The sequence below is a fragment of the Trachypithecus francoisi genome, unplaced genomic scaffold, assembly GCF_009764315.1.
Source record: "Trachypithecus francoisi isolate TF-2019V2 unplaced genomic scaffold, Tfra_2.0 Lachesis_group13, whole genome shotgun sequence".
Lineage (NCBI taxonomy): Eukaryota > Metazoa > Chordata > Mammalia > Primates > Cercopithecidae > Trachypithecus > Trachypithecus francoisi.
The window spans coordinates 9,451,702-9,473,243 of NW_022681458.1; the positions used below are offsets into that span (position 1 = coordinate 9,451,702).

At 45.5% G+C, this 21,542-nt stretch overlaps 1 protein-coding gene and 3 non-coding genes across 5 annotated transcripts; all 4 read left to right on the forward strand.

Annotated features, from left to right (window-relative positions):
• The first annotated feature begins 281 nt into the window (after positions 1-281).
• On the forward strand, positions 282-10,323 carry NCL (nucleolin). Of its 2 annotated transcripts, none has more exons than XM_033229866.1 (14): positions 282-545; positions 1,398-1,514; positions 2,704-3,184; positions 3,861-4,055; positions 4,161-4,247; positions 4,434-4,575; positions 5,625-5,749; positions 6,370-6,493; positions 7,266-7,423; positions 7,949-8,072; positions 8,303-8,436; positions 8,935-9,061; positions 9,444-9,667; positions 9,817-10,323. In XM_033229866.1, exons 1-14 carry the CDS (start codon positions 528-530, stop codon positions 9,891-9,893), a joined length of 2,133 nt encoding a protein of 710 aa, XP_033085757.1. In that variant the 5' UTR covers positions 282-527; the 3' UTR covers positions 9,894-10,323. The 2 variants fall into 2 exon arrangements, with proteins under 2 accessions (XP_033085757.1, XP_033085758.1); XM_033229867.1 differs by having other exon boundaries at positions 9,444-9,643.
• On the forward strand, positions 4,285-4,354 carry LOC117095499. Its single transcript, XR_004442034.1, has one exon. It is a non-coding gene; the product is annotated as a small nucleolar RNA SNORD82 (small nucleolar RNA).
• LOC117095500 lies at positions 8,549-8,628 on the forward strand. Its single transcript, XR_004442035.1, has one exon. It is a non-coding gene; the product is annotated as a small nucleolar RNA SNORD20 (small nucleolar RNA).
• On the forward strand, positions 9,132-9,268 carry LOC117095493. The gene has a single exon (XR_004442028.1). It is a non-coding gene; the product is annotated as a small nucleolar RNA SNORA75 (small nucleolar RNA).
• Positions 10,324-21,542: the final 11,219 nt, after the last annotated feature.

The following is a 21,542-nucleotide window of genomic DNA, read 5'->3' on the forward strand; positions in this document are numbered from 1 at the left end:
TTGAGGAAATCCAAGGCTGCCGGAGCCTAGGGAGCCAGCCACATTGGAGAACCCGAGACCGCCCGATTCCACCACCCCCGCGCTCCCCTCACAGCCGGCGCCAAAAACGCCAGTCCCACGGCGCAGGCTGGGACCCGCGCGCCCACGGCCCAATCAGCGCCGGCCTTGCACAAAGCGAGCCCCGCCCCCACGACTCGGCTGCCAGCCCCTCCCCCTCCCGTGGCCGCCTCGGCCCGCCCACTCCCCGCCCCGCGCCGTTCTCGGTTAGAGGCTCGCGATTGGCTCAGGGGGACTGCCGCGAGCTCTGGTTGGTCGGCGCGGAGTCACGAGGGCGCCGTCGTCGCCTTTCCACAGGCGATTACTGGGCAGGCTCAGTCTTTCGCCTCAGTCTCGAGCTCTCGCTGGCCTTCGGGTGTACGTGCTCCGGGATCTTCGGCACCCGCGGCCGCCATCGCCGTCGCTTGGCTTCCTCTGGATTCATCTGCGCCACTTCTCCGCTCCACACTCCGCCGCCATAAGCCGCCATCATGGTGAAGCTCGCGAAGGTAAATGGCCTTGAGCGCGAGCGCAGACGTCGAGGCCTGTTCTCTGAGGGGCGAGCGCGGCGGCGCGGGGAGGAGGGCCTGCGCGCAGTCCCGGGCGCGTTCTAGGGCGCCATGCTGCGGGAAGTCTCGCGCGATTAGTGGGGAGGTCTCGCGGCTTCTGGCTACTTGGTGGCGAGGTGAAGAGCTCCTGCAGGTGCTGGGGGCGGCGAACGCGGCGGGAAAGACGGAGTCACTGAGCACGGGGAGGGGGCGCTGGGCCCCGGGTTGGGGAGATGAGACCAAACTCCTGCGACGCGTACGAGCCGGGACCTGACTCCTGACGCACGTGCCCGGGAGCGCGGCCTGCCACGTGGGCCGCGCCGCGTGGGTCCTGGAATCTCCAGAGGCACCGGTACCTTGCGCCGGGAAATGGCGGTATCAGCCCTAGTCGGAGTCCCGGCCTGGCAAGCCGACACGTGGTGGGCCCCGGAAGGTGGCTCTGCCGCGTGCCTTTTGCGCCGTGTTTCGGGCACGTGGTGGCCTACCAGGTACCCCCACGTGGCCGCGCCGCCCTTTAAGGGGCGGGGTTGTCTTGCTAGGAAGGCATAATGTTCACGAGAAAACCAAGGTAGTTACTTTTTACCTTAGGGCGGGTTTTCTGTTTGTGAAGCCCGGGAGGAAAAATGTGGGCGGTTGAGAGTAGTCTGTCTTGCATTGCCATCAGGACTAGTTTTGATGTTGTGCTGTTTGGCACTATGAGAAATGGATCTGAGGAAGGAGATGATGGCGTTTTACTATGAACAGTAATGGCAAAATATGAATGGCCTGAAATGTCGAGGTGGAGGCGTAATGACCTACTTGTGTCCATTTTAGGCAGGTAAAAATCAAGGTGACCCCAAGAAAATGGCTCCTCCTCCAAAGGAGGTAGAAGAAGATAGTGAAGATGAAGAAATGTCAGAAGATGAAGAAGATGATAGCAGTGGAGAAGAGGTAATTTTATCCAGCTTAATGCAGAATTATGTTAAAATTACAAAATGGAGAGTTGAGACATGAAATTGGATGTCTGTGGCTAAAATAAGATTTTATTCATCCAGGGATGTCCTATTGTGGTTGTTTCACAAGCTCTTCATTGACATGTTAAGATGTCATTCGGCTAAGTATTTGAATGGGAGTTTGGGACGAGGTCTGGGGATCTCCTTTCCATGTGCCTCTGCAGGGCAAGGAGTGTGATTTGTTGTGTTAAATCATTACATTTTTCCAGTTTCAACATGTTAGCTAGCCTCACCCCGACATGTAGAGTTGGGCATTGTATTCAGATCTGAGGATAACCTTCCCAGATTCCTTTCCTAGCCTCCAATTAAGATTAATTGGTCTCCATTCTATTATATATAAACTTTGTAATGCTGCTCACTGCGTTATAGTTATCTCTGGTGTAGACTGAGGGCTGCCGCCTCTTTGTGTTAACGTTGACCCTCTTTACTCTTTAGCAGTCCTGGCCTTTATTTGCTCACTGTAAAGACATCTGAGCCCTGAATTGTGCTCAGGTTTCTCGTTGAGAATTGAATAAAAGTTTTATTCTTCTACACATTGCTTGATAAAACTATGGGATTTTCATGTAGCTAAACGATGGCTTTTATCAAACTAATATGCTCACTCTTTGATGTGTGATAGTTTTGTAAGGGATAATTATGTTTGGCCTATTTGATCTTCATTTTATCTCAGGTCCTAAGAATCGAGCTTCACCGGGCTTGGTACTGCCACCCACTGTAGGAGCCCCAAATGATTTAATAAGTTTAATGCTTGGAGCCTCCTATGTGTAAGGTTCTGAATAATTTACACATAGCAATTCATTATCGTTATACATGTAATATGATACTATTACCATTTTCAGATGAGAAAGTTGGGGTTTGAGAAAGTATGAGGTGCAAGAATTCAGAGGTCTGGTTCAGAGGTATTTTAAGTGTTCAAAAGGATTCCTTATGGCTGGGTATTCACCTGATAGTAAGGGCTCTGACCTAAGACAACATAACAGAAGCCTGGAGTTTAACATGCTAACATGTGTCTAGTGCATGTGGTCTTGAACCAGAAGCCTTGCCATAATCTAACACTCATTGGGACCGTGGTTATCTTTTTGGGTGTGGGGCTGGACTTACTGGTTTGGTTTTCATTTATTCTCAAGGTTGTCATACCTCAGAAGAAAGGCAAGAAGGCTGCTGCAACTTCAGCAAAGAAGGTGGTAGTTTCCCCAACAAAAAAGGTTGCAGTTGCCACACCAGCCAAGAAAGCAGCTGTCACTCCAGGCAAAAAGGCAGCAGCAACACCTGCCAAGAAGACAGTTACACCAACCAAAGCAGTTGCCACACCTGGCAAGAAGGGAGCCACACCAGGCAAAGCATTGGTAGCAACTCCTGGTAAGAAGGGTGCTGCCATCCCAGCCAAGGGGGCAAAGAATGGTAAGAATGCCAAGAAGGAAGACAGTGATGAAGAGGAGGAGGATGACAGTGAGGAAGATGATGAGGATGACGAGGATGAAGATGAGGATGAAGATGAAATTGAACCAGCAGTGATGAAAGCAGCAGCTGCTGCCCCTGCCTCAGAGGATGAGGATGATGAAGATGATGAGGATGATGAGGATGAGGATGATGACGACGAAGAAGATGGTAAGGAGTTGTCTGTCTTGGTAGTTACTGGGCTTCTGATTGCAAGATATCTTGAGATTCTGGGATCAACATATTCCACAACAACTTGGAGATGAGAGTAGAGTCCTTGTGGGGGTTCTCTGGGCTGTTGTGTGTTAGACTTAATTACCCATGAATGATTTTTGTCCCTCCTGAGAAAATTTCAACAGCACATTTTGTGAGTGTTTTTCATAATGTAGGATTTTGTTTCTTAGTGATCTTTTTTGTTTTGTTTTTGTTTTTGTTTTAATTTTTTTGACATGGGAGTTTTTGCTGTTTCCCAGGCTGGAGTGCAGTGGCGCGCTATCTCGGCTCACTGCAACCTCCATCTCCAGGGTTCAAGCAGTTCTGCCTCAGCCTCCCAAGTAGCTGTGATTACAGGTGACCACCACTGTGCCCTACTAATTTTTGTATTTTTGGTAGAAACGAGGTTTCACCATGTTGGCCAGGCTGGTCTTGAACTCTTGACCTCAGGTGATCTACCCACCTTGGCCTCCCAAAGTGCTAGGACTACAGGCGTGAGCCACTGTGCCTGGCCCCAAGTAATCTATTCTTGCCATGACTATTAACTAAACATGGTGACAGGATTGCGTTAGATTTTAAAACCGATGGTTGGTTTTGGGAGATTGCTGCAATTTTTAGGTGGCTTATCTTTCAGACTCTGAAGAAGAAGCTATGGAGACTACACCAGCCAAAGGAAAGAAAGCTGCAAAAGTTGTTCCTGTGAAAGCCAAGAACGTGGCTGAGGATGAAGATGAAGAAGAGGATGATGAGGACGAGGATGACGACGACGATGAAGATGATGAGGATGAAGATGATGATGAAGATGAGGAGGAAGAAGAGGAGGAGGAAGGTAATTAAATTAGATTCTGACATACATTGACATGAGTTGTTTAAAGGAGGCACTTAAGTGTTTGTGGCTATTGATGGGTGATACATTGTTTGACATCTTGTCCAGAGCCTGTCAAAGAAGCACCTGGAAAACGAAAGAAGGAAATGGCCAAACAGAAAGCAGCTCCTGAAGCCAAGAAACAGAAAGTGGAAGGTAACTTGCAGAATTAGGGGATGTAGGGGAGATAAACAGCACAAATGATGAATGACAAAGGGACTTAATACTGAAACATGATGTTACATTGCAGTGTGCTGATGTGCTGTGTATAGAAATTTTGCTTTGGAAACTAACTTTTTATCACACTTCACAAGTAGACTGAGTTCAGCTTTTTTTGTATAGGCACGGAACCGACCACAGCTTTCAATCTCTTTGTTGGAAACCTAAACTTTAACAAATCTGCTCCTGAATTAAAAACTGGTATCAGCGATGTTTTTGCTAAAAATGATCTTGCTGTTGTGGATGTCAGAATTGGTATGACTAGGTAAGTGCTTCATGTACATTACATATACATGGGTCTGTTAATGCTTTTCCTTCCCCTATTAGCACAGTTACTGTAGCCTGCCACTCTTAAACATGAATAGTGTAAACATCTTCAAGGATTAGCATTAGTGAACTAAATTAGAATTATATAGAGTCCCTGGATTGCAGTTTCCACAGTCAGTCGTAACTTGGTATAGCACAGAATAATCTTAGTAAGTTTTTTTGTCTTTTTTGTTTTGTTTTTTATTGAGACGGACTCTGGCCTTCGCTCAGACTGGAGTGCAGTGGCGCAATCTTGGCCCACTGCAACCTCTACCTCCCGGGTTCAAGTGATTCTCCTTCCTAAGCCTCCCGAGTAGCTGGGATTACAGGTGCACATCACCACGCCTGGGGAATCTTTGTATTTTTAGTTGAGACAGGGTTTCACCACGTTGGCCAGGCTGGTTTCGAACTCCTGACCTCAAGTGATCCACCCACCTCGGCCTCTCAAAAGTGCTGGCATTACAGGCGTGAGCCACTGTGCCCAGCCTAAATTGGGGTCTTGAGGCACCAGTGTTGGTGTTAGGCAGGAGAATCGCTTGCACCTGGGTGACAGAGGTTGCAGTGAGCCAAGTTCGCACCACTGTACTCCAGCCTGGGCAACAGATCGAGACTCTGTCTCAATTTAAAATAATAATAATTTGATGTTTATTTTCTCGGAAGTACCTGAAACTATTAGACCTGACTAGTCATAGTGAATGCTTTTATCCAGACAGGATTCCCCTGTATTAGTGCTTACAGGTGTTCTTTTGTCAGCTGCTACTGTGAATTGTTATAAGCAATTTAGCTAATGATGATGACCTCAAACGTGAATGTGCGTGTCATATCTCCGTACTGAGACCTTGTTCTGTAGCTACAATTTGCAGAGCCTTGACTTTGTTTTGCTAATATTAGGGGTGCTTTTTAAAATGTGGTCTTTGTTTGCACCATCACATTTGTTTAGAATACACATTGTGGATTTCAATTTGTGTTTTCATCTGTTGTAATTTTGCCCTTCTCTCCACCTTGAAGGAAATTTGGTTATGTGGATTTTGAATCTGCTGAAGACCTGGAGAAAGCTTTGGAACTCACTGGTTTGAAAGTCTTTGGCAATGAAATTAAACTAGAGAAACCAAAAGGAAAAGACAGTAAGAAGGGTATGTAAGGCTTTAGGAGATTATGCAATAAACTCAGGAGCTAGACTGCTAGGGAAAATGCTTTGTAACCCATTTCCCTTGGTTTCCTCTTTTAAAAATTTTTTTTCCCCTTGGTTTCCTCTTACTGTGCGAATTAAATGAGCTGGTGTTTACAAGAGTACTTGGCACTGCTTGCTAGTGTTACAGTGTAAATTCTTGAGTTAGGCAAGCAAGAACACTTTTATACAGACATGAATTATTAGATGCATCTAAATTAACGTAAAGGCGTCTTCACTGAAACTAGATTAGGTCCCTAATTACTGTTTGCATCCTTTATTTCTCTCTATACAGTTGTAATGTTTTAAATTGGTACGTTCACTTTTTTTTGTTCTAAAAATAATGCGCATCTACTCCAGGTTGAACTGTGTACCCAACGGATAGTTTGACATCAGCTGTGACAACATGGAGGGACCACTTGTGTGTTGACACTGCTATATCTCCAAGGCACAGAGCCTTGTACATTAATAAGATGTCAAATTATTTGTTGAATAGAGCTATGTATTTTTTTTTCCTCTTTTTGTTGTTGCCCCCCACCTTTGGTTTTTCAGGCCACGGAGCTCATTTTTGTTTTTTTAATCTAGAGCGAGATGCGAGAACGCTTTTGGCTAAAAATCTCCCTTACAAAGTTACTCAGGATGAATTGAAAGAAGTGTTTGAAGATGCTGCGGAGATCAGATTAGTCAGCAAGGATGGGAAAAGTAAAGGGTATGTTCTGTCTATTGAAATGTAAGGGTTTTCTTAACATGAATACACATTCCTGCTTTATAAAAGAAATGTTGGTTTGATTTTCTTAGGTGTGTAATTTTGGGCAGTTCAACCTGTAAATTTGTGCCTCAATTACCCATCTGTACCATGGGGATAACTACTCATAGGGTGATTTTAAAAGACAAGCTAATACATATAAAGGAGCAAGAAATGTGCCTAGCTTACAACAAATACTTTGTGAGTAGTAGCAGTTCTTTCAGTGAGGTGAGGTTACTATGAAAAAATGTTGAGTATTTGTAAAACTGTAGTGGGAAATAAGAGGGAAGCTCAAGTTTTGATTGAAAAGTAGCATAGGCCGGGCGCGGTGGCTCAAGCCTGTAATCCCAGCACTTTGGGAGGCTGAGACGGGCGGATCATGAGGTCAGGAGATGGAGACCATCCTGGCTAACATTGTGAAACCCCGTCTCTACTAAAAAATACAAAAAACTAGCCAGGCGTGGTCGCGGGCGCCTGTAGTCCCACCTACTCGGGAGGCTGAGGCAGGAGAATGGCGTGAACCTGGGAGGCAGAGCTTGCAGTGAGCTGAGATCCGGTCACTGCACTCCAGCCTGGGCGACAGAGCAAGACTCCGTCTCAAAAAAAAAAAAAAAAGTAGCATAAAACTAAGGGCATTTATTGTATTCAGGTCTGAAGCAAGTTCTGTGTTGCTGAGGTAAAAGCATTTGTGTTAATGTGGTTTTAAAAACCATGAGTTCTTCTCCTTCCATTGCAGGATTGCTTATATTGAATTTAAGACAGAAGCTGATGCAGAGAAAACCTTTGAGGAAAAGCAGGGAACAGAGATCGATGGGCGATCTATTTCCCTGTATTATACTGGAGAGAAAGGTCAAAATCAAGACTATAGAGGTGGAAAGAATAGCACTTGGAGTGGTAAGAAATTAGGCTTGTTACCGGGTTCTAGAATTGATGGAGGGAACTCCTTTGTGTCTTTGTACTTCATAAGTTTATACTTTTTAATGAAAGTTACTTAAATGTAGGTGAAGATCAAGGACATTATACCCCAAGTTATACTCTTATTTGGAATAGTAATTTCTGATCTTGAATGAGAGCTCTAAAATCATTTTGCATTGGAATACAGTAGGCAAATCAAGCTTCCTTTGTAGATATGTTTTGTACTTTAAATGACTTCGACTATGTGTGTTTTGAACTCAGATTATTGTTCTAGGAAAACAGACCAGTAGTCAGCCTATACATAAAGAACCACCACCAGAACATTGCAACATGTACTAAGTACTTAATATGTTGAGTAACAGAAATGGATTTCACTTACATCATCAGTATTTGTGTGTTAACTCTTCCAAGCACTGAAATTCTTAGGAATAAGATATTACTGCTCTGACCGAAGCTGGGAACCACTGTTTCAGAGTCTTAGGAATGTGGCATCTCTATTTGCAGGTGAATCAAAAACTCTGGTTTTAAGCAACCTCTCCTACAGTGCAACAGAAGAAACTCTTCAGGAAGTATTTGAGAAAGCAACTTTTATCAAAGTACCCCAGAACCAAAATGGCAAATCTAAAGGGTAAGATAATTAATATCTTTATGTCATCAGTTACAGGCTATATATGTCTTACAGGTCTAAAGGAACGTAAGGTCATGTGATCCTGTCAAAAAAGCCAATTTTAGCTACGTAAATGAGTGTAAAATAGCATCATTTAGGTACCAACTTGAGAGAAGGCTTGGCAGCATCATGTGACAGTGAAGGAGCACGTGCTTGGTAACTTACTCTAAGCATTAACTGTTCATCCTCAGGTATGCATTTATAGAGTTTGCTTCATTCGAAGATGCTAAAGAAGCTTTAAATTCCTGTAATAAAAGGGAAATTGAGGGCAGAGCAATCAGGCTGGAGTTGCAAGGACCCAGGGGATCACCTAATGCCAGAAGCCGTAAGTTCACCTGTATAGGATGCTGTGGTTGGGGGTAGCACACTCAGTGCTTTCGGTGTTTATTTTTTTGCACAAATTCTGTGTTTCCTGTTGCTACTGAGTGAACAATAACTGGATATGATGACTGATTACCTGAGAAATAATTGATGAAATCTCAAGAAGATTCCTCTAGATAGTCAAGTTCTGATCCAGCTGTGTCAACTCAGAGCAGCAAGTTTGCCCATGATTTCCTGCCCCATCCAGTGGGCAGCACCTGCTTGGGTGGTTCTTCCACTTTCCATAGAAGATGTGGGGCAGAATATCAACTATGCAGTGGCAATTTAAAAAATGTAAACTCAGAATAGCCTTACTTTAAGGATTAGTTTGGCTTAGTTGCTTTTCACTGCTTTTCCACTAAGACAAGCATTCTTGGCCAGTAGTCATACCAGGCATTGTGCAAATTCAGTGTTACTACGAACTGTGACTTCACATAAAGTCACAATTTTTTTTCTTCCCCAGAGCCATCCAAAACTCTGTTTGTCAAAGGCCTGTCTGAGGATACCACTGAAGAGACATTAAAGGAGTCATTTGACGGCTCTGTTCGGGCAAGGATAGTCACTGACCGGGAAACTGGGTCCTCCAAAGGGTAAGGGAAAGCATGAGTGCTGCTTCCACTTGAAGGGATTTTTGTTCTGTGGAGACCTTGAGTCTAAGGTGTCTTCTCATTGAGCTCCTTTCTGTCTATCAGTGGCAGTTTATGGATTCGCACGAGAAGAAGAGAGAATTCACAGCACTAGCATTATTTTACCTTCTGTCTTTACAGAGGTATATTTAGCTGTTTTGTGAGACACTCTGGGGTTCAAGCTGTCACACCAGTTAGTTTTCCATAGAGAGCTACTCTATCACTGGTATCTTTTCCCAACTAAACAAGGCTACTTTCTGTGGGATGGCTCCCCAGCGTGTGCAGTTAACTTGGGACATGTGCCGTAGGTGCATTTTATAATTGGCAATTTCATTTGGTGTTCTAGGTTTGGTTTTGTAGACTTCAACAGTGAGGAGGATGCCAAAGCTGCCAAGGAGGCCATGGAAGATGGTGAAATTGATGGAAATAAAGTTACCTTGGACTGGGCCAAACCTAAGGGTGAAGGTGGCTTTGGGGGTCGTGGTGGAGGCAGAGGCGGCTTTGGAGGACGAGGTGGTGGCAGAGGAGGCCGAGGAGGATTTGGTGGCAGAGGCCGGGGAGGCTTTGGAGGTAAGGCACACAGGGATAATGACTTCAATGTCTACTGGACACCATGTAGCATATGCTCTTCAGACTGTGCCCTGTCACAGTTCCTAATCAACTGGGGAGGAGGAACTTTGTACCTATTCTTTTAACAGTGTCTTGCCTTCCCCCTGTAGGGCGAGGCGGCTTCCGAGGAGGCAGAGGAGGAGGAGGTGACCACAAGCCACAAGGAAAGAAGACGAAGTTTGAATAGCTTCTGTCCCTCTGCTTTCCCTTTTCCATTTGAAAGAAAGGACTCTGGGGTTTTTACTGTTACCTGATCAATGACAGAGCCTTCTGAGGACATTCCAAGACAGTATACAGTCCTGTGGTCTCCTTGGAAATCCGTCTAGTTAACATTTCAAGGGCAATACCTTGTTGGTTTTGACTGGATATTCATATAAACTTTTTAAAGAGTTGAGTGATAGAGCTAACCCTTATCTGTAAGTTTTGAATTTATATTGTTTCATCCCATGTACAAAACCATTTTTTCCTACAAATAGTTTGGGTTTTGTTGTTGTTTCTTTTGTTATTTTTTTTTTTTTTTTTTGCGTTCGTGGGGTTGTAAAAGAAAAGAAAGCAGAATGTTTTATGGTTTTTGCTTCAGCAGCTTTAGGACAAATTAAAAGTCAACTCTGGTGCCAGACGTGTTACTTCCTAAAGAGTGTTTCCGCTGGAATGTCACTGGAGAGCATGGCAAAGCCAGCTCTGCCACTCACTTCACCCATCCCAATGGAAATGGCGTAGTGCGTGTGTTTCCAGTATCCCAGCCCCCAACTTGGCTGAAATGCTGGTGAGGGGACCCGCTCCTACAGCCCTGATGCTGATGAAGGCTGCTGCAGCTTCTCCCAGTTTTAGCAGGTCTGAGGATTATGTCCTGAAGAAGACTCTGGAAAGAGGTGCAGAAACATATTAGTCAGATCTCCTAGGACAAGGAAGGGCATCTGGGAAGAGCAGTGGCTCACACCTGTAATCACAACACTTGGGGACGCCGAGGTGGGCAGATCACCTGAGGTCAGGAGTTGAAGACCAGCGTGGCCAATGTGATAAAACCCCACCTCTACTAAAAATAAAAAAATTAACAGCGTAGTGGTATATTCCTGTAGTCCCAGCTACACAGGAAGCTGAAGCAGGAGAGTCATGTGAACCCGGGAAGCAGAGGTTGCAGTGAGCTGAGCACACACCACTATACTCTGGGTAACAGAGCTAGTCTCCAAAACAGTTCTGGAATAGAACTCATGCTAGATCGATAGACCAATGGACACTCAGGGACCATGCTGCTGGGGAGGAAACTGCACATCCAGTAAACCCCTAAAAAGCCATTTGTTCTGTACTATGTATATTGTTTATTCTTTCTGGTCTTAAGTACTTGTCTCTCAACCTCCACTTTTAGTAAAAGACGAAGGCTTTTACATGAAGGTCCACATGAAAGGTGGGACTATCGACAACGTGATGAATTTAGATGAAACCCAGTGCCCAAAATCATAGGTAGCCAAGTGCAAAACCCTGTTTTGGTCAGAGTAGCAAAATCAAACTATAATACTTGGATAAGCTTAGAAGGCAACGTGAAGAACCTTAGCTGGTTTGGGTTTACCCTGGTTGAGTTGGGCTGCTGAAATCTTAACATCCTTGTGCTTATCACCTACTGTTTGTCAGCCCTGTTCCATGTCCAGGGGATCGGGGTGGTGACAATCCAGTTACAAGACTAATGGCTCTAGAGAGGAAGGTGGCCAGGGAGGGTTGTAGCTATGATAAAGCAGTGGGAGGGTCTCCCATGAGACAAGCCTAAGGACAAAAAAGGAAGGCCTTGCAGTCTGTATTCTAGATAAGGACTTGAAGGCTTTTAGATAACAAGCCCATCGGGGGTGTTGTGGATTAAGTCTCTTAAATTGCAACCAGGGAAATAGTATGAACATAATCTATCTCCAGTGGTTTTCAAGAAAGATCCTGTGAGGCCGGGCACCACACCATGGCTCTTACCTGTAACCCCAACACCTTGGGAACCCTGGGTATGGAGATGGCTTGAGCCCAGAAGTTTCAGACCAGCCTAGAGAACAGTGAGAGCCCCATCTCTACAAGAGATGGTCATGATGGCATAAGCCTGCAGTTCTCGGGAAGCTGAGGTGGGAGGATTGCTTGATTCCGACACTGCATTCTTCCAGTCTGGGTGACAAACAGTTTGAAAATCCTTGGCCAGGTGCGGTGGCTCAAGCCTGTAATCCCAGCACTTTGGGAGGCCGAGACGGGTGGATCACGAGGTCAGGAGATCGAGACCATCCTGGCTAACATGGTGAAACCCCGTCTCTACTAAAAAATACAAAAAACTAGCCGGGCGAGGTGGCGGGTGCCTGTAGTCCCAGCTACTCGGGAGGCTGAGGCAGTAGAATGGTGTAAACCCGGGAGGCGGAGCTTGCAGTAAGCTGAGATCCGGCCACTGCACTCCAGCCCGGGCGACAGAGCCAGACTCCATCTCAAAAAAAAATGAAAATCCTTGTGAAGTTGGTGTCTAGGTCTTCTGGAATCTATGAAATGATACCTCCAGGGTTCTCCTCGGTTCCCTGCAACCTTCACCCAGTTGAGAATGTGCTGCAGCTGGTTTCTTTGTGCAATCTTTGGGAGGCTCATGGGTTAAAGTAAGTGATAGTCTATATGCTGTGTGGCCATCTATTGGGATTGCTGGTGGCTCTGGTGTAGCACAGCCACTGCTTTTTCAATACTTAGAGAGCCTATGGGAGTGGGATTGTGGTAGGTTCCCTTGCTGTGTGCAAGGGAGGGCTTGAATTGCAGGAAGAGCTCATGGCTCACAAGGTGGGGCTTGCATTGCTATCAAGTTGCTGTTAATGGGACAGTTGCTGTTCGTGTGCTCAGCAGCTGGGCTTTTTCCTCAGCCCCTCTACTAACCTGCTGTGAGGCAAGACAAGGGCAGGACACTAAGGTTCCTATCTCCTGATTCTTTTCTTTCCTATTCCTTAAGGAAAGTAGAGATGGTCCAGTCCTGTGATTTGTCAGTGCTTGTTCTAATCATATGTGCTGATTTCCTATAGAATGAAGATGAGCGCTGGGTGTGGTGGCTCAGGCCTGTAATCCCAGCACTTTGGGAGACTGAGGTGGGTGGATCAGCTGAGGTCAGGAGTTTGAGACCAGCCTGGCCAACATGGTGAAACCCCGTCTCTACTAAAAATATAAAAATTAGCTGGGCATGGCAAGGGGGGCACCTGTAATTCCAGCTACTTGGGAGGCTGAGGCAGGAGAATTGCTTGAACCCGGAGAGCGGAGGCTGCAGTGAGCCTCCGCCCTCAACAAGAGTGAAACACTATCTCAAAAAAAAAAAAAAAGAGGATGGAAGGTGGATTACCCTGCAGGGCCAGAAGGAGACACTGGGGCTTGTGATTAGGGACTGAAGTCAAATTCACAGTCTTCCCTGGTGCCTGTCTCTAGTTTCTGATTCGGTGGTGTTTGGAGCCATTTTAGAAAAGTGATAGTTTTCTTCTGCAAATGGTTGTCACCACATTTGTCATGCTTCCAGCAGGTGGCAGCATAAGTCCACAAGGATCTGGAAACTCCTGCTGGAGGGAGGCCTGGTGATGACCTGGCTGCAGGCCTGTGCATCTCTAACTCCAAACTCACCGTCAGATTCGGGACCAGTGGACAGGCCCAGGGAGTCCCCCACCTCAAGTGATGCTGCACAACCCCTGCAAAAGGGGTTTCCGATTGGATTCTACAGCTATTTTGGAGGCATGTCCTGTGCCCTTTCTCTGAGAGTTACCGTTATCTTTGTGTCTCACTGTCTCCCCTCAGCCTAAAAAAAAACCCAAAGCTTTTCTCACTCCAAAAGACTGTGCCCTGACCCTGCCACCTTACACAGTTGTCTCCCCTTCATTGCCAAACTTTCAGGATGAGCATACTGTAGCCTCCTTGAAGTGTGGCTTCTGTCCCCCTTCCTCCATCGTGTTCATTAAGGTGCCAAAGCCAGGGGTCAGTCTTCCCTCAGTTCACCTTCCCTGCAGCATCTAACAGACTCTGCCTCCTTCCTGCCGAAACTCCTCCTCCACCATTAAGAATTTAGGCAGTAGGGCCAGGCACGGTGGCTCACGCCTGTAATCCCAGCCCTTTGGGAGGCCAAGGCGGGTGGATGACCTGAAGTCAGGAGTTCGAGACCAGCCTGACCAACATGGCAAAACCTTGTCTCTACTAAAAATACAAAAATTAGCTGGGTGTGGTGGCAGGTGCCTATAATTCCAGCTACTCAGGAGGCTGAGGCAGGAGAATCACTTGAACTTGGGAGGTGGAGGTTGCAGTGAGCCGAGATTGTGCCACTGCACTCCAGCCTGGGCAACAGAGCAAGACTCTGTCTCAAAAAAAAAAGGAATGTAGGTAGTGGCCTAGCACTGTGGGAGGCTGAGGTGGAAGACAGCATGAACTCAGGAGTTAGAGACCAGTCTGAGCAACATACTGGGACACATATCTCTAGCAAAAAAAAAAGTGAAAAAGAACTTAGACACACTAAGGGTGGAAGTGGTTAGGAAGGAAAAGAACAAATCCTCAAGGATAGCAGCCATTCAAAAGCCCAGTTTCATCCAATTCACAGATGGGAGCCAATGGCTGTCTCCACTGATCAGGTCACCAACCCAGTAACGGCAGGAGTAAGAGGCCAAGAGGGTTACCCTATTTCTGATCCCTGTACATGGAAACATGAAAAGAAATGCATGCTCCCTCTGACAGGGGGGACTTGGTTTTGTTCACTGTGCTGTTCCGAGCCTAGAAGAGAGGCTAACACATAGTAGGTGTTCAGCAAGTTTCCCAGGGGAAACACCTTCCCCCCAACTTAACGTAGGGTCAGGTAGCAATAGGAAAGGATCGTTAGGCCAGGAGTTCTGAACATATTTTTATTATTTAAAAAAATTTTTTTTTTTTACATATAAGGTCTCACTCTGGCCCAGGTTGGAGTGCAGTGGCACAATCATGGCTCACTGCAGCCTTGACCTCCCGAGCTCAAGCAATCCTCCTACCTCAGTCTCTCAAGTAGCTTAGTGGTGGGGATTACATGTGTGCACCACCACACCTGGCTAATTAAAAAAAGAAGTTTTTACAGAGACAGTGCCTCACTGCATTGCCTAGGCTGGTCTTGAACTCCTGGGCTCAAGCAGTCCTCCCATCTTGGCCTCCCCAAGTGTTAGGATTACAGGTGTGAGCCACTGCACCTGGCCAACATATTTTTTAAGTTATTTTTACTTTATTTTAGATGGTTTTTAAAAATGAGATGAGGTCTCACTTTGTTGCCCAGGCTAGAGTATAAAGGTGTTATGATAGCAGACTACAGCCTCGAACTCCTGGGCTCAAGTGATCCCACTTTAGCCTCCCCAGTAGCTGACTACAGGCACATACCACCACGTCCAGTTTAAATTAATGTTTTTGTACCAAGGATTATTTTGGGAGTCTGGTGAAGACTTTGAACCCTTTTCAGAATAATGTTTTCTAAATCACTTTAAAATATAAAAGGAATACAAGGGAGACCAAATATATTGAAATTAGTTATTAAAATATTTGAGCACAACTTACGTGATAGAATTATAGATATGTTCATTAATGGATTAGGTAAGATTTATTTACATTGAAAACACAGGTAGTTTGGTTCTGGTAGTGATAAAGTGGCTTGTAACAGACTAATCCTTCTGTTGATGACAATTATAAACTCTGGTCAGGGCAGGCAGGTGGCTCACACCTGTAATCCTAGCACTTTGGGAGGCCAAGATCTGCGGGTTGCTTGAGCCCCTGAGTTTGATACCAGCCTGGGTAACATGGTGAAACTCTGTCTCTACAAAAAACACAAAAATTAGCCAGGCGGGCCGGGTGCAGTGGCTCACGCCTGTAATCCCAGCACTTCGGGAGGCTGAGGCAGGTGGATCACCTGAGGTCAGGAGTTTAAGAAGAACCTGGTCAACATGGTGAAACCTCGTCTCTACTAAAAATACAAAAATTAATCAGGCGTGGTGGCGTATGCTTGTAGGCCCAGTTACTTGGGAGACTGAGGCAGGAGAATCGCTTGACCCCGGGAGGCAGAGGTTACAGTGAGCCTAGATTGCACCACTGCACTCCAGCCTGGGCAACAGAGCAAGACCTTGTCTCAAAAAAAATTAGCCAGGCATGGTGTCGCGTACTTGTAGTCCCAGCTACTAGGGAGACTAAGATGGGAGGATCACCTGAGCCACTGGGGAGGTTGAGGCTGCAGTGAGCTGTGATTGCACCACTATACTCCAGCCTGGGCAACAGAGGGAGGCCTGTCTCAAAAAAACAAACAAACAAAAAACTCTGGGTAAAATATGTATTTTTTTAGTTATTTTTTAATTTTTATTTTTGAAGATGGAGTCTCGCTCTGTCACCCAGGCTTAAGTGCAGTGGCACAATCTCAGCTCACTGCAACCTCTACCACCCAGGTTCAAGTGATTCTCCTGCCTCAGCCTCCTGAGTAGCTGGGACTACAGGCGTGCGCCACCACGCCCAGCTAATTTTTTGTACTTTTAGTAGAGACGGGGTCTCATCATGTCAGTGAGGCTGTCTTAAACTCCTGACCTCAGGTGATCCACCTGCCTCAGCCTCCCAAAGTGCTGGGATTACAGGCATGAGGTATCGCACCAGGCCCTGGGCAAAATATTTAAAGATCAATGTCTAAAGTTGATTTGTCTTCCAATAACACCAGATAGAAAACTGGAGCAACCCAGGGAATATGGTATCAATCCTGGAAAGAAGGGAAGCACACTGGATAAGACCCATGTTTAACCAGCTTTTCCCCTGAGGGCATCACCCAACTTTCTTGACTTTAAGGGAATAGAGCAGAAAGTGAATGTCTTACTGTGCTGAGGAATCAGGTTAGAGTATGAGTCTGGAAATTTTGGGAAATAATGAAAATGAGGGAGACACAGAGGAGGGAAACCATAAAATCTGCATACAAATTGCCTTCAAATTCCTTTTTTCTTTTAATTTTTTTTCTTTAATAGAGACAGGGTCTTGCTATGTTGCCCAGGCTGGTCTCAAATGCCTGGGCTCAAGTGATCTCCTGCCTCAGCCTCCCAAAGTGCTGGGATTATAGGTGTGAGCCACCACAACAAAAGAAAAGAGCCACCAGAGCAACTTTTCTTTGTAGACAGAGTCTCGTTCTGTCACCCAGGCTGGAGTGCAGTGGCTTAATCTAGGCTCATTGCAACCTTTGTCTTCCGGACTCAAGCCATTTTCCCGCCTCAGCCTCCCCAGTAGCTGGGACTACAGGTGCCCGCCATCACATCCAGCTAATTTTTTGTATTTTTAGTACAGACGAGTTTTCACCGTGTTAGCCGGGATGGTCTCAATCTCCTGACCTCATGATCCGCCTGCCTCTGCCTCCCAAAGTGCTAGGATTACAGGCGTAAGCCACCACACCCGGCCCAGAGCAACATTTCATATTGAAAAAAAGGTAAATTTACTAGAAAGACATAGTAATCTTTTTTTTTATTTTTTTGAGATGGAGTCTCGCTCAGTCGCCCAGACTGCAGTGCAGTGGCGTGATCTCGGCTCACTGCAAGCTCCGCCTTCCGGGTTCACGCCATTCTCCTGCCTCAGCCTCCCAAGTAGCTGGGACTACAGGTGCCCACCGCCACGCCCAGCTAACTTTTTGCATTTTTTTTTTTTTTTTTTTTGAGACAGAGTCTCACTCTGTAGCCCAGGCTGGAGTGCAGTGGCCGGATCTCAGCTCTTTGCAAGCTCTGCCTCCCGGGTTTACACCATTCTCCTGCCTCAGCTTCCCGAGAGGTTGACTATAGGCGCCCGCCACCTCGCCTGGCTAGTTTTTTTTTTCGTATTTTTTAGTAGAGACGGGGTTTCACCATGTTAGCCAGGATGGTCTCGATCTCCCGACCTCGTGATCCGCCTGTGTCGGCCTCCCAAAGTGCTGGGATTACAGGCTTGAGCCACCGCGCCCGGCCACTTTTTGCATTTTTAGTAGAGACGGGGTTTCACCGTGTTAGCCAGGATGGTCTCGATCTCCTGACCTCATGATCCACTCGCCTCGACCTCCCAAGGTGCTGGGATTACAGGCGTGAGCCACTGCGCCCGGCAAAACATAGTAATCTTAAATGTACATGCAAACAATAACAGAGTTTTATAACCTGTGAAGCAAAAAATTGATAGCGATAAAGAGAAATGGACAAATTTTCAATCACAATTGGAGATTTTAACACCCCTCATTTAGTAAGAGATAAAGTAAATAGACAATAATGATATAGAAGAACTGAAAACGGTCATTTAGGCCTAACTACCGAAAAACACATGTTCTTTTCAAGTGCACATAAAACATTGACCAAAACATTCCAGGCTCCAAACAAATCTCAAGAAATTTCAAAGGATTGGAAAATATACAATCTGACATGACAGAAATAAATTAGAAATGAATAACAATAAGATACCTAGAATACTTCTAAACATTTGTATATTAAGTACATTTCTGAAAAACACTTCTGAATGGATCAAAGTAGAAATCACAAGAGAAATTAGATACTATTTCAAAATGAATGACAATAAAAACACATTTTGGGATGCAGCTAAAGTAGTGTTTAGATGGAAATTTATAACTTAAAATACTATAAAAAAAAAGAGTTTTAAAGTTAACTGTCTGTTTCCAGCTTAAGCATGTAAAAAAGAAAGAAGAAATATGTAGGAAAAGGAAATAATAAAAATAACAATTAATGATGTAGAAAAATCAAGACAAAAATTGGTTCACTGAAAGGATAAATAAGATAAAAGTGATAGTCCTTTAGCAAGACTGATCAAGAAAAAAAGACAAAACACAAATAGCCATTACTGGGAATGAAAGAAGGGGTGTGTCATCACATTACGGATTGTACAGATTTTTAAATTTTTTATTTATTTTTATTTTTTTAAGAGACAGTCTTGCTCTGTTGTCCATTGCCAGGCTGGAGTGCAGTAGCACAACTGTAGCTCACTGCAGCCTGGAACTCTGGGGCTCAAGCGATCCTCCTGCTTCAGTCTCTCAAGTGGCTGAAACCACAGGTGCATGCCACTATGCCCGGCTAATTAAAAAAAAAAATTCTTTTTTTCTTTTTTTGTAGAAATGGAATCTTGTTACGTTGCCCAGGCTGGTCTTAAACTTCTAGCCTCAAGTAATCCTCCCTCCTTATCCTCTCAAAGTACTGGGATTATAGGTGTGAACCACCATGCCCCATCCAGATATTCAATATAATGAAGGAGTATTGTGAATAGCTTTACTTCACAAAATTTAACAACTTAGATAAAATGAGCAAATTCTTTGAAAACATAACTTTCCAAAATGGACACAAGAATGTTGGGAGCAAGCCCTCCAAAATCTGGCCAAAAACTGGCCCCAAAACTGGCCATTAACAAAATCTCTGCAGCACTATGACATGTCCATAATGGCCCTAACGCCCAAGCTGGAAGCTTGTGGGTTTACGGAAATGAGGGCAAGGAACACCTGGCCCGCCCAGGGCGGAAAACCGCTTAAAGGCATTCTTTTTTTTTTTTTTTTTTGAGACGGAGTCTTGCTCTGTCGCCCAGTCTGGAGTGCAGTGGCCGGATCTCAGCTCACTGCAAGCTCCGCCTCCCGAGTTCACGCCATTCTCCTGCCTCAGCCTCCCGAGTAGCTGGGACCACAGGCGCCCGCCACCTCGCCTGGCTAGTTTTTTGTATTTTTAGTAGAGACGGGGTTTCACCGTGTTAGCCAGGATGGTCACGATCTCCTGACCTCGTGATCCGCCCGTCTCGGCCTCCCAAAGTGCTGGGATTACAGGCTTGAGCCACCGCGCCCGGCTTAAAGGCATTCTTAAGCCACAAACAATAGCATGAGGGATTTATGCCTTAAAGGCGTGTTCCTGCTGCAGTTAACTAGCCCAACCTATTCATTTAATTAGACCCATCCCTTCGTTTCCCTTAGGGATACTTTTAGTTAATTTAATATCTATAGAAACAACGCTCGCTAATGACTGGTTTTCTGTTAATAAATATGTGGGTAAATCTCTGTTCAGGGCTCTCGGCTCTGAAGGCTGTCAGACAGACCCCTGATTTCCCACTTCACACCTCTATATTTCTCTGCGTGTGTCTTTAATTCCTCTAGTGCCACTAGGTTAGGGTCTCCCCAGCGGAGCTGGTCTCGGCACAAGAAGAAACGGAAAATATGAATAATCCTACATGTACTGATGAAATTGAATTAATCATTTAAACTTTCCACAGAGAAAACTCCAGGCCCAGATGGCTTTATGAGTAAATTCTATAAAATGTTTAAAGAAGAAATAGGGCCGGGCGCGGTGGCTCAAGCCTGTAATCCCAGCACTTTGGGAGGCCGAGACGGGCGGATCACGAGGTCAGGAGATCGTGACCATCCTGGCTAACACGGTGAAACCCCATCTCTACTAAAAAAATACAAAAAACTAGCCGGGCGAGGTGGCGGGCGCCTGTAGTCCCAGCTACACGGGAGGCTGAGGCGAGAGAATGGCGTAAACCCGGGAGGCGGAGCTTGCAGTGAGCTGAGATCCGGCCACTGCACTCCAGCCTGGGCGACAGAGCGAGACTCCGTCTCAAAAAAAAAAAAAAAAAAAAAAAAAAAAAAAAAAAAAAAAAAAAAGACATTTAAACATCCTAGCCTTCACATATCACATATGATGAAGTGAGATGGAACTAAGTAATTTGGCCGGGCGCGGTGGCTCAAGCCTGTAATCCCAGCACTTTGGGAGGCCGAGACGGGCGGATCACGAGGTCAGGAGATCAAGACCATCCTGGCTAACACAGTGAAACCCCGTCTCTACTAAAAAAATACAAAAAAAAAAAACTAGCCGGGCGAGGTGGCGGGCGCCTGTAGTCCCAGCTACTCGGGAGGCTGAGACAGGAGAATGGCGTGAACCCGGGAGGCGGAGCTTGCAGTGAGCTGAGATCCGGCCACTGTACTCCAGCCTGGGCGACAGAACAAGACTCTGTCTCAAAAAAAAAAAAAAGAAGAAATAATACTAATCTTACACAAACTATATTTCAGAAAGCAGAAGAAAATTTTTCCAATTTGTTCTATGAGTGCCGATACCAAAATATGACAAGGACATTACAATAAAAAAGGCCAATCAATATTGCTCATGAAACATAAAAATTTTTAAAATACATTAGCAAGCTAGGGCTGGGCGCCGTGACTCACGCCTGTAATCCCAGTACTTTTGGAGGCTGAGGTGGGCGTATCATGGAGCTAGGAGTTTGAGACCATCCTGACCAATATGGTATGGTAAAACCCCGTCCCTACTAAATATACAAAAATTAGCCGGGTATGGAGGTACACACTTGTAATCCCAGCTACTCAGGAGGCTGAGGCAGGAGAATTGCTTGAACCCGGGAGGCAGAGGTTGCAGTGAACCAAGATCATGCCACCACACTCTAGCCTGGGCCACAGAGTGAGACTCCATCTCAAAAAGTAAATAAAATAAAATTAAATTAAATTAAAAAATTAGGCTGGGCATGGTGGCTTGCACCTGAAATAAAATAAAATAAAATAAAATAAAATAAAATAAAATAAAATATTAGCAGGCTGGGCTGGTGGCTCACACCTGTAATCCTAGCACTTTAGGAGGCTGAAGCAGGAGGATTGCTTAAGTCTAGGAGTTTGAGACCAGCCTTGGCAACATAGCAAGATCCCTGTCTCTACAAAAGATTTTAAAAAATTAGCCAGATGTGGCCGGGCGTGGTGACTCATGCCTGTAATCCTAGCACTTTGGGAGGCTGAGGTGAGCAGATCACCTGAGGTCAGGAGTTCGAGACCAGCCTGGCCAACATGGTGAAACCCTATCTCTACTTAAAATACAAAAATTAGCCGTGCGTGGTGGTG